Below are 12,526 nucleotides of genomic sequence, written 5' to 3' on the forward strand. Positions count from 1 at the left end.
CGTACTGTACAGTGCACTTTACTCTTGCCTTCAATATGGACCACTACTACATAGAAGTAAGTGGGTTGCTAGCAACTTGCTACGTGGACAAGATAATAAATGGAATGTTTTACAGACTAATTATAGTAGTACTGCAGTTCATAACGCGAGCAATTCGTGGTTGCCAAGTAGCAAGTCGACCAATTTCAATAGGACAAGATGGTTCGTCCATCAACAGTATACGAGGTCAAGAATTTCTTCAGCAAACGACAAATTCTACTATTAATACTTGGAAGTGTAATACTACTACTAGTATAAATAAAGTACTTGTACAAAGTTACAATCAGTACTGCGTACTGTAGTTGTACGTATACTAACTACTAGTATTACGCTGTACAGATTGTAGTACAAGTACTATTAATACTTCAAGTACGTATACAATACTATAGTACCTATTAATACTTCTGTACTGTACTTACAGTAATAAAATCACAGTGAAATTCTGTTCAAATTTGATTTTCGTTCATTTTAGCGAATCATAGGGAATGTAGCTGTAGATAGGCTTGTGATTGGTGCAAATAAGCCAATCAAATCCGTTGACCCTCTGAAAAATCGTCCAAGTCTGACCTCGAGGTGGGCGTATACTGTAGCACGCAGAACAACGCCACCGCCGCCGCCGTCGCGATGTCCTTGTCATGCCAAACTAGTGATGATGTGGTTGACAAGGTCTCGTCTGAGGTTCATTTACAGCGAACAGATGTGTAGATGTCAGTCACCTTACGACCCTAAAAGGGTTGCAGTGGATGTACAGTGTACATACTGTACATGGAAGGGGAGGTTGAGTTGGAGGTCATTTTCGAAATCCGACCGCTGAGCAGACGACGATATGGTGCCACCGATCCCTCGGGAATTGACGGAAGAAGACAAGCTGTTCCAGGCGGTCATGGACAGGAACGTCGACGCATTGAACGCGATTCTCAAGGCGGGCAAAGTGAACGTGAATGCCATGAAGCCCGTCGACATGGTACGTACGAGAAGAAGACAGATACACGGACGTGACCGGCCTTCCCTAGATCCAGTCGACCGTGCTCTACGTGGCGGCATTGTACCCATGCATGGCTATCGTCCAGTCGCTGCTCGCGGTCCCAACGATCGATGTCAACTTGCCCAACCGAATCCACAAGGTATGTCCTCCAGCATCATCCGATTCGGACAACGGCATACGAAGTAACGTTATGCATTGAAACCCCTACCATGTTGCCGTAGAATGCGACCACTCCATTGATGCGCTCGATCCAGAAAGGCAACTTGGACATCGCCGACGTCCTCATTAGCCGACACGACACCATGTGCAACGCTGTCACAGACGTCCGTCCCACCATCGTCGTCGATATGTCTTGCACCTCACCACCATTGGTTGTCGTGTGTAGAAAGGCAAGTCAGTCGCGACGGAAGTGGCGTCTTACAACCGAGCGGCGATCGTGCCCAAGCTGTGGCCCCGCCTCAGCCCCGCGCTGCGCGCCAAGGTACCCTCCATCATCTCCATCTCCACGTCGTGACCATGCATGTGTGGATCGATATTAGTGCATGTCCGAAGCGTTAAAGGCCAAGAGCTTTGAAGTTGTGGCGGCGCTCATCGAAGTCGGGTGCAGCTTTGAAGTGACGTACAACAACAGTGTACGTGCTGTGGGATGATATATATGGGAATTTATATGCAAGGGTTGTCGTTCATACACTATTTGATGTCATGCATCACTTTCACACTAATTAGGTTCTTGTCAAAATCCCACGATGCAAAAGGACAGTTGAACAATGGATTCAAATCATCATCCCCTTGTTTCGTGGATATTTGAATATATATATATATATATATATATATATATACGATACAGTAATACAGTAGTATATGCAGCTACATTTTAGGTCAAGATGTGTATATTCGTTTTAGCCAATCATAAGGTTATCTTCATTGTTTTTTAGCCAATCATAAATCCACCTTCATTCTATATTTTTAGCCAATCCGACTGCTTGGTTCGCTTTGTACTAGTAACAACATTGGCAACATTTAGGCGAATTAAATAGGAACAAATCACACTAATTTCCGTCCCACACCAATTCACGACCACATTGCAACCCCAACATTCGTAGGATGCGCTCTTGATTGCGGCCGTGGCCAAACATGTGACTATCCAAGGGCTCGTGGGACTATTGCTGCAGGACCTTCCGTTCTTGGTCGTAGACGACGACGACGACATCATCGCAGACAACCCCGAGTACATGGGATCATGGAGTGCATTCGTGCTGCCGGGGCTTCGAGTCAGCGACGACGTTCGCAAAGAAGTCGTGATCGACACGTTGCTCAGCCACGCGACGTTTCACCGCGTACCTCGACAGATATTGCTAGAGCAATTTGTGTACGCCAAGGACATTCATGGCCGCACTGCGTTTGACACAACCGAGACCAGCGTCAAGGAGCATCTCCAGCGGCTGTTCTTCTTCATGCAGCGCTACGAGTTTGTGCCAGGGCCGGCCGCGCACGTGAGCGCGACGTCCGTCGTCCGACTGGCTTATGATCATGGCATTTGCCACCAAGTTTTTCACGAACTTGCCGACCAACTCAACGTGTGCCTCACGTTAAAGCAGTTCCGACAGGTGAATGTCACACTTACCCAAGTGTGCAGCCAACACGAACGTCCCCATCGTCGGCGGGAGGTACGATTCCATCACACGAATTGTTACTTCGATCTATCACGAATTATTTAAAATAATTGATGGTTTAGCAAACCACTGCCTTAACCACTAGACTATTTGGCCTCGTTCGAGTATATATATATATATATATATATATTTGACCGATTAAAGTGTGCACTTTATTTGGTGCGGATTGGCGTTATATATATATATATTAATACATTTGACCGATTAAAGTGTGCACTTTATTTGGATTGGCGTTTGCGAAATCTATTTCCATCGATTCTTGAACGTAATATTGACTTTTGTATATGTTAACAAATCATCGGGCATCACAGTACATTGTGATGTGGATTTGGTCGAATTGAGTGTTTGGATTTGATTGGCTACTTGATTCATGATCTGGGTTTTGATTGGTCGTATATCGATATATAATGTCTGCCGATTTGGTTCTTCTGCTGCTCATTCGATGATTGAACACCCAAACACCAATGGATCTGTGACATTGTGTCTAAAATAAACCAAGGTTTAAACGTATATATCTAGAAAATAAACCAAGGTTTAAACGTATCTATATGTGACAACGTTCAAGATCATGTTTGGTCCATCTATTGAGTAGTCAATCCTATTACAACCTTGCTTCGTTCAAGATTCAATCCTCCTTTTTTGTGTGTACCGTATCCCCAACAAATATATATTTTCACTCGAAAGCACAATATATATATATATTGTGCTTTCGAGTGAAATTTCATTGTGTTGTGGTTTCTCGTTGGAATTTAAATCGATTGGATTGGCTACCTCAGACAACCTCAAAATTATATTAGCCAATCAAAACCTTGTCAATGAAATTCAACAACCAATCAGATCGATTGTGGATCGGTCAGCGCAACGATTCGATTGCACCCCGTCCCCAAATTAATTTGTGTATCAAATCGACAATATATAATAATCGTACATTCATTCTACACTGAATATATATCCAATCAATATATCTACAACCACTAACTATTACTATTACTACTACATAGATGCAGGCACCACCTGTCCTGGACGACGCTAGCTTAGTCGACAAGTGGGATGCACATTTCGAGTACTTTGCCAAGGACTTTCCAGGGTACATGACCGAAGCTGAGTTTAAAAAGTTTTGCGACATGCAATACGGCCGCAAGATCCAAGTGGCGCTCAAGTTTATGCGGCGAGAGGAGGATTATACAAAGGAAGTGGAGGTGCGGCGCCTCATATCCACCCGCGGCCACGTGTCCAAGTATATGCTCAATATGCTGCCGTCGCCCAGCCCCGACGAGTTTGAGCGCGCTGTGGGGTCGCTCTCAGTGAACAACGACCAGCTTTCATTGGCCGATTTCAAGCACGTGCTGGTTCTACCGGCGGCCGATCGCAGCTTGGAAGATATATTCTTCAAAGAACGACCCAGCGCCAACCTCATTCGGTTCCTTCTCGAAGAAGCCGCCCACGCCCTCCGACTCCTCCATTCATGGGATATCATGCACGGCGATGTGAAAAAGCTCAATTTTGTGCGTGTAAAGCACCAGCTCAAGTTGATTGACCTGGATGCTGCCACAGTCATGAATACTATGATGGGGTCCAAGTTTTCATCGGGCGTGTTGCCCCCAGGTATATATATATATATATATATATACTAGATTTAGATGGATACTGTATGTTGCACGCGATTTGGATATATATATATATATATACTGGATTTAGGTGGATATGTTGCACGTGATTTGGATATATATATACTAGATTTAGGTGGATATGTTGCACGTGATTTGGATATATATATATATATATGGGGGCTGGGTTTCCGACTCGGATTTGAATGTTGTATATATATATATATATATATATATATGTGTGTGTATGTCGCCATGGGTATTTTATATGCAGACACTTTATATTCAGGATTATGTTGTTTTAATTTGTTTCTTCGTCTTCAAATTATATATATATATATATAATACATATATATTGCGTGATGATCTCCGTTTGAGTTTTGTAGTGTCAACGATATATATATATGCATTGTACGTTCATAGTAAAAACAACTATTGAATGTATTGTACTGATTTACTTCAAATATATCGACAATCCATTGCATTTTGTACTGACATGTGAATATTATATATATGTTGATCACCCGTGTGGAAGTTCCACCCTTGATAATTCGATATGGTGGACTCGTTTCACCAAGCCGTTTGATTGGTCCGTTGATCGTCGTGTTGTGAGCTTTGATTGGTCGATCGATTGTCTGACTGTGGAGCAGTATCTAAGCAACATGATTTCTTGTAGAGATGTTTCATCACTTGGAAACAGACGACGAACGGTCTCAGTACATGGCATACTGGGCCGACGACATTCGCATACGCGATAAACTGCGGCCGCGATCGAATATCGTCGTCAAGTGCTTTCGCCAAGATTACAACCAGGATGCTGCTGCACTTCTGCCATATGCCCCCGTGGTGGCGTCCCCAGAGATTGACATTTGGGCGCTGGGAGTGATGATGTTTCAGCTGTGGTCGGGTGAAGAGCTCGTGGCCACAGATATCAACGAGGACGTGACCAGCGGCCAGATTCAGCTGGCCAAGTTCTGGACGCCGGAGCTGCTCAAGGCGCGTATTCGGCTGCATATTGACGACGAAGATCAGCTTGATTTGCTGTCGCATGTGTTGGCAGTGGACCCGAAAGATCGATGGTCGCTTGAAAGTATTCTCCAGCACCCGTACTTTAACCCGTGATTCGAGAAGGAGGAGTAGTGACTAAACGACTGGCGGTCCTAAGCTAAAGAACATTTCGTGGTTCAATTGCGTTACAGCTAGCTAGCTATTGATTGTGTATATACGTACTACTGGGTACATCATACTTTGTCAAGGTGTAGAATATAGGCTGGAGAGAGCTACTTTTGTGAATTCGCTATATAAACTTGCAAAACTCACGTGGTTGGTTTATTGAATCAATATTGAATCCCGCTCGAGTTCTGATTGGTTGGATATACGTGTCCTTTCTGGAAGACCCAATCAAATAATCCACTCGAAATTCGATTAGCCAATAGCGTCGATTTGTGATGATTCAACTCGGCGGCGAGATATATCGATTTGACGGGGTCATCTGTACCGAATATACCACAATACTGTATCAATTACCACTATTTACAGCTCACCGAGTGGTATAATATAGAATAATGCATGGGCAAAACAACATCACATGTCCACCCATGGCACCCTAGAGCAATGGACTACTTTTTGTACGAACGTAAACAATCAATTGAAGGCGGCTAGGGAGAGCTTTGAAATCTCCACGGGGTCATTCTACAAAATATTGTATTTTGCAGGTGTATTACAAGAGTAAATCTAGAAAATATTACCAAGCAAGGTTTCGGTCGAAAAGTAAATGCATTGTTTACGTTAGTGACACCAGTGATTAATCCAACCACAGGGGCGAAAGATTGATGATGTTGGTTGGCTTGTAGTTAAAAATACATCGTCATTTGTGGGGGGATTCGCATTTCAACGCAAAATGGACAAGGGGCGATGGATGGAAATGTGATGTTGTTGTCAATGTATTATACCAGTGGGGTTACACGTTACATAGCTCTCCAGCATATATTATACTTCTTCACGACTTCATACATGCATGAATATTTTATAAGGGGATTTATCTCAACAGGGATCTCTTTTTTAATCGACAAAATTATACTCCGGAGTATCAATGCAAGGAGCAACTCATCGACGTAACGTCACTTTTGCCCCTGTCGCGTAGGGTTTGGTATTTTCAATTTACTTTGGCATATTAAGTTAGTAGTTTGTTTGCAGTCCTTTCCTGCTACTGTAAATTATCGGCACTAGAGCAAATTGATCCCGTGATTGGCATGACTCGGTACACGATCACTACAGAGACTCTCGTGGAACTGGCCGAGCCTTGACTCGACAGCACGACGCAGGACTAATAACACCTTGGCGAAGCCCTAAAGCTTACAAGTAGTTTCTACCAGTGTAAATAAGATTAAGAGTATTGGACGCTCAGTGTACGCAAAGCGGGTGCATCTTAATAGTCTGGTGGGTGAACGCGGCTTACGCGGAAGCGAATATCTAGGGAACGAGGAATTATTGTGAAGTGGTTCAGCCAATCAATAGATCACACCCGTTCGACTGCACCAATCAGACGCAATAAGTATTAATAATCAATTTTACAACAATTACCTGACAAATGTTTCGGAACAAAAGTGTAACAGAGTAGTATATTAGTATAATAATATGCTCGATTATATTTTTTAATAATAGTTGTACTATTAATACTGTGAAAGAGTAAGTTTACGGTGTTAAGCTACTTAGTATGTGTTCAGTTTGCCCTGATTCTGCTGATTCTGGCTGATTCTCGTCCAGTTTCTACCTATTGCCAACGGTAAAATGTCCATTTTGGTCATATGGCGTCTTTGTGCTCTGAGTCCAGCCTGAGTATCTACTGTATCTTGGGATAGTCAGAATATGGTACTGTATATGTACTTCGAAGTATGTAGTATCTGTTCAGTACTGTACCTCGTACTACGTACAGTAGTTCTCATGGACTGACATCAACTCTATGTCTGAATGGTTCATCAAAATGTATGTAAATTCCATAAAAATACACAGCTCACGTTACAGTACGGTAGTTGAACTTATTTGTTTACACTTTACAAACAAGCCTGGGGAATTCCTTAAATAAGACGAAGGCTGTATGCAATGTGTCCACACATTTAAAGTGTACAAAAAATAAACCTTGTAACCTGGGACTGCGTTATACCCCCGGTAGGCGCATTTTTCGAGGTATAATAGTGCATTACCAGCAGTTAGCTATCACTAATCACTGGAGAGGCCTTAACCTCTAGGAGTACTGTAGCTGACAAGGGACTTGGTGTTTTCACACTGGTACAGTCTACTCAGGAAAAACTCGCAAGTTCCGATACTTTTATTCTATATGACGACTTATTTGTGCAAACTTCATGGGTTTTGATTGGCTGTTTGAGTTTTCTCAAAATTCGCCGACAACAGGAACAATTTGGGTCTCCAACAGGAGTACCAGTAATACAGTATTAGTACCGGGTATAACGTACCACAGTTGTGGTGCATACGCCCTCAACGTTAGAGCGTGTTTGGTGGAAAGTTAATTTTGAAACTATTTGAACACTTAGTTTTACACGATGAATTTGTCACAAGAAGAATCATGATTTTCATTGATGAATTGTGACAATTCCCAGTGTAAAAAAGAGTACAACTGTGCTGGGAACTACTACTAGACAAACCCCGAAAAACGTTCAATAAATCTGGATACCGTACCGTCTCAAAACAGTTCAAATTAATAAACTCTAGTTAGATGAGGCATATTTTTTGTACTATGATCACCTCAACTTAACCCCCGGGATTTAGCATCATTATACTTCGAAGTACTATTATAGTACTTCGAAGTATGTGCACGCTGGTATGTGCACGCGGGGGTAGGACGAAATCCTGGGGTTACAGGGTTATTACGGGAAGAAAATTTGCTTGAACGGTTTTCAGTCTTGGCTGAACGGTATCCAGATTTATTGAACGTTTTCCCATAACATGAAAGGTCCGACCAATAGCGGCCATCTACGAATAATACTGGGGTATACTTAATTCAAGATAAAGGCAAGGGCTAAAGCTATTGTATGTCAACAAATACTGGAAGTACATGATGGCTGCAAAGCTATCTCTTTATTGACGAGAGGCTACGCATACCGTGTCCAGGTACCAACTTCGTATACCTAATGTATAACCTAGATTAGTACTACGTAGTAGGACTGTTCCTCCACCTACCTGGAGGAGCAATGCAGTATGTATGGCAGTACTGTAACGCTGTAACGATGGGTCGGACCCTGCTGAATTATTTCACGATTATCAGTATAACTTGATGTTTGTATGGGCATACCCCATAATAGCCACAAAGGTCCGACCAATTATTCATTTTTCTTTTTTTAGATGACTATTCTGGGTGACCAACCTAACCCTACCCTAACCCTCGCATTTTTATTGGTTGGAAATTAAACTAAGAGTGACATGATTAGCTAGAACAGGAATAGAATTATGTGATTCGCTGAATTAATCTCACACAAATACCCATTATTCTACCATAGATTCTCCTATTAATAGTACTACTGTACACACTTGGGAGTTCTTTTAAAATACTTCACGTACAGTACTGTAGAGAGTTTACTATTAATACCGTAGTAGTACTTCAGTACTACGTAGTATTACCGTACAGTAGTATTAATAGTAATACTGGAAGACTTACTACTTGTTGTACCGTACAGTATTTCATCGGACGTACCATTCATTTGGATGATGACACCACATTCACTCATAAAATTGATGTCGATCCAGTATACTGAATTCTTTTGATGCTGTTTATCCCACGAAAGTTGATACTCAGACTGGACGCAGATCTCCAAATTGCTACCTGTAAAAAAAGAAAAATTGCTTTTGAACGTATACGTATACATTTGGTTCTGATAACAAGAATATTGGACGTATTCCGAGTATACGCATACATTTGGTTCTGAGAACAAGGATTGGAGAATCGGAAATTTGTGGTCCTCTTTGATTACCTAGTGTACCAGTCCCCACTCGTGGGGCGTGTGGGTTAGCAGGGGTCGCGTAAATTTTGATTGGTCACCACTGTCTGTTCGTACGGTACCGAAGATCTCACTGGATAGCGGGGATTGAACTCGTGCTAACAGTAAAAACCGGAGTACTGTAGATATATACAGTATCGAGAAGTATTGCCGCACTTGTGAATATATCTCGTAGCTAAACTATGGGAAAACGTTCAATAAATCTGGATACCGTTCAGCCAAGGCTGAAAACCGTTCACACTTTGTCAAGTAAATTTTCTTCCTATATACCCTGTAACCCCGCGACTTCGTCCTACCCCCGCGTGCACATACAGGTAGGTAGGTACTTCAAAGTATACCGTAATGCTAAATCCCCAGGGTTAAGAGTTAAAGTGGTCAGAGTACAAAAAATATGCCTCATCGAACAAAAGGTATGAATGGTTTTCAATCTTGGTATGGAGAGTTTTTCGGGGTTACCGCTAGCCTCTCTTAGTACACACGCGGTACTTCAACGCCTGTATGCGACCAAGGCGCCTTTCCCAGTCGCATGAACCTACAGTAAAAACAATATTCCATAATTCAACACATGGATAACTAAGTATACGTATACTACGGTAGTACGGTTCTGCAAAGTGAATTTGTGTGCAAGGAGAACTCCCAAGGGTCACAACGGGATGTGTTTGTGATTAGTATATTGATTGGGTGACATGTGTGGTTACGGCCGCGTTCAATGGAGAACCAAACCAACTGCCATTATGTTTGCAGCACAGCGATGAACAATACAGTGTACATGTACGGTACTACTGTAAGTCTGGACTGTAGTGATAACATGAACAGTGTAGTATACTATTACATTAATAGTAAACGAGTAAATGTACTACTAGTAGTATTACTAGTACTTGGAAGGAACGTATGGACAGTGTAAGTTACAACTGCAATTGTTCTGGGACTTAGTAAATACTCCAGTCTGTACTTGTACTGGTACTTGTATTAATACTGGGACCGATAAATATGTACTAGCTTTGTGCTGCCACTTCTCCATTCCCTTTCACCGCGTTCAAGGGGCAAATGGGGTGCAACCAAGATACAGTAACTTAGTATCCCAGCAAGTCGTGTACTAGTATATACTTACGAGGCTTGAGCTCATCAATTGTTCCTACAGTTCTTTGTTGATTACGGCAAGGCTACTGCACTGTACTGGTACATGGTGATCAATTGTTCGCTTGTTTGAATCCATCTGTCCACGATGTTGCCACGTGGAACGAATTGTCGCTAGGGTACGGGTATTGTACTGTACGGGAATAGAGTGCTATGAATCGGCCTCGAATGCTGACTTGTGGTGTCGTCAAAGTGAATCGCTAGTCCTATTGCGCATTGGCTTTACCAAGTACTGTAGGCAAACTGTTTTTCCCCTCTGGACAATGCTCCAACACAACGTCGTCAACGCATAATGTTGAGCTGGATGTGGACGTGTGGTCGGATTGTAGTGCATACAAACATCAAGACAAGGGACAAATATGAACATTTTGAACGCGCCACACGTTTCGACATGTTTGTCTCAAGAGGCACAGTGACAGTTGTAGCCGAAGCAAACACTCCTAGATATGCATCATTGCATCGCACGATCACATTCGAATTTGCGGCCAACATGACCAGCCTGTCCACGACCAACAGCAACAAAGACTTGTCGTGCAAGTACTCGTACAAAAAGTGTCCTAACCAACGCACAACCAAGCGCAACGGCACCCTCCACACCCTTTGCGAGTACCATCGCGTCAAAGCCAATACGCTGCAGCAGGTGTATGCAAAAAAGAAGAAGGAGGGCACCATCACCAGCACCACCAGCACCACCACCAAACCACATCCAGGCCATTTGAAAGCTGTGCAGCGACACGATGAACTGTGTCCGCCTTGGCTAGAGTCGATCGACTTTTCCAAATCCGAGTTTATCACGCAAGAAGACTGCGCCATGCTCCATGAGCTGTTCTTCCACCCGCATGTACATTACACGACTAGTAGCAGCCTCGTCCTAATTTAAGAAGCAACCATTCATCATAACTTTAGTACGTATACCGCCCTGAGTTCATACGCATGATTGGAGTAACCCACAATCAAGATCGCAAGCTGTCGCCAATACTAACCAAAGCAAGGCGTTGGTGGAGCCCACCACACCCGTCAATTGATCGTTCCTGCCAATGACCGAATTCTCTTTGGACAAAAGCTGTGAGCTTGTGTTCACAAATTGAAATTGTCTAATAGGTTCGAAACTGGAGCCCTCCGTAGGATCGAATGTCTTAAGACTTTAGAGACGCCGCGAGGAATAATGGACGTAACGTTAAGTTGCTTGCAAGTTAGGCCAGCGCTGTGAAAGGTGTCGTTTCTACCGGTGTGTCCTCTAGGAACCGATGGATGTAGTCGGCGCAAATGTCAGGGTGCGACTGCTGCAAGATGTGTCCGCAGAGCGGGATCACCGACCTTCTCCACGTTGAGGGCGTCCATTCTCTCGAGACATGACACATCCAGGATCTACCACCGTCTTGGCCTGTATCTTGTGGAGTTGGTTCTCCAGCGCTGTTTGGTCGGCCATCACATCGGCCAACCAACACTTTGTCCATCACAAATGGATTATAGAACCGCCGAAGCCAATCAAATCGCGTTCTGCAACATTTCTGCCAATCGAAACGTTTGATTCGGCAAAACCATTTATATACTAATCTTTGTATGCGATTGTTTGTACAAGCTTAAATTGGGATGATGATCAAATGGATTCGAATGTTAAAGCTAACGTTATTTGGTGAAGTGACGCACAAGTCCAAATCAGCAGAAGGACACGGTCCCCATCATTCTACAGTATCGTTAGTTTCCATTAAACTATGCAGCTTTGTTTTGTGTTAAGGCAAGACGATCGAAATTATCTTGGCCGTGACCAACAGCCACAGCCCAAAAATAACACAGGCATGACTTGACTGTATCGACGCCAACCCAAAGGTCCGAGTCAGCCAATTGCGCTCCTTGGGGTTAGATTGGCTACATACACACAGGCATTGATTGCTATGGCACGGGGGGGGAGCACCTCGAATTTGGATGGGAGACGCATTGAAACAGAGTGGCAGATACTAGCCATACTAGTACGGTGCAATACATACGTAGTCCTAGCTGTGGAATGGTGTACGTGCATTCGAATCGTCCATAGCTCTCTCATCAACATGCAAGTTTGATCGTGCATTTCGA

General features: G+C 43.2%; 2 protein-coding genes across 2 annotated transcripts; both read left to right on the plus strand.

The window, feature by feature from the left end:
- The first annotated feature begins 733 nt into the window (after window positions 1-733).
- Window positions 734-5,497, plus strand: H257_08961 (serine/threonine protein kinase). The gene is made up of 8 exons (XM_009835057.1): window positions 734-1,003; window positions 1,053-1,163; window positions 1,246-1,347; window positions 1,410-1,505; window positions 1,564-1,656; window positions 2,128-2,691; window positions 3,699-4,302; window positions 4,981-5,497. The coding sequence occupies exons 1-8, from the start codon at window positions 866-868 to the stop codon at window positions 5,424-5,426; spliced, it is 2,154 nt and encodes a 717-aa protein (XP_009833359.1). The 5' UTR covers window positions 734-865; the 3' UTR covers window positions 5,427-5,497.
- A 5,436-nt stretch (window positions 5,498-10,933) lies between these two features.
- H257_08962 (hypothetical protein) lies at window positions 10,934-11,353 on the plus strand. Its single transcript, XM_009835058.1, has one exon. It carries the CDS (start codon window positions 10,944-10,946, stop codon window positions 11,331-11,333), a length of 390 nt encoding a protein of 129 aa, XP_009833360.1. The 5' UTR covers window positions 10,934-10,943; the 3' UTR covers window positions 11,334-11,353.
- The last annotated feature ends 1,173 nt before the right edge of the window (window positions 11,354-12,526 follow it).

Source organism: Aphanomyces astaci, assembly GCF_000520075.1.
Source record: "Aphanomyces astaci strain APO3 unplaced genomic scaffold supercont1.21, whole genome shotgun sequence".
In the NCBI taxonomy this organism is placed as follows: Eukaryota; Oomycota; class Saprolegniomycetes; order Saprolegniales; family Verrucalvaceae; genus Aphanomyces; species Aphanomyces astaci.

Coding starts and splice junctions, on each gene's coding strand:
- H257_08961 (XM_009835057.1), top strand. CDS start 866: ATGGTGCCACCGATCCCTCGGGAATTGACGGAAGAAGACAAGCTGTTC. Junction 1,164..1,245: donor TGCCCAACCGAATCCACAAG/GTATGTCCTCCA, acceptor ATGTTGCCGTAG/AATGCGACCACTCCATTGAT. Junction 2,692..3,698: donor GTCCCCATCGTCGGCGGGAG/GTACGATTCCAT, acceptor ACTACTACATAG/ATGCAGGCACCACCTGTCCT.
- H257_08962 (XM_009835058.1), top strand. CDS start 10,944: ATGACCAGCCTGTCCACGACCAACAGCAACAAAGACTTGTCGTGCAAG.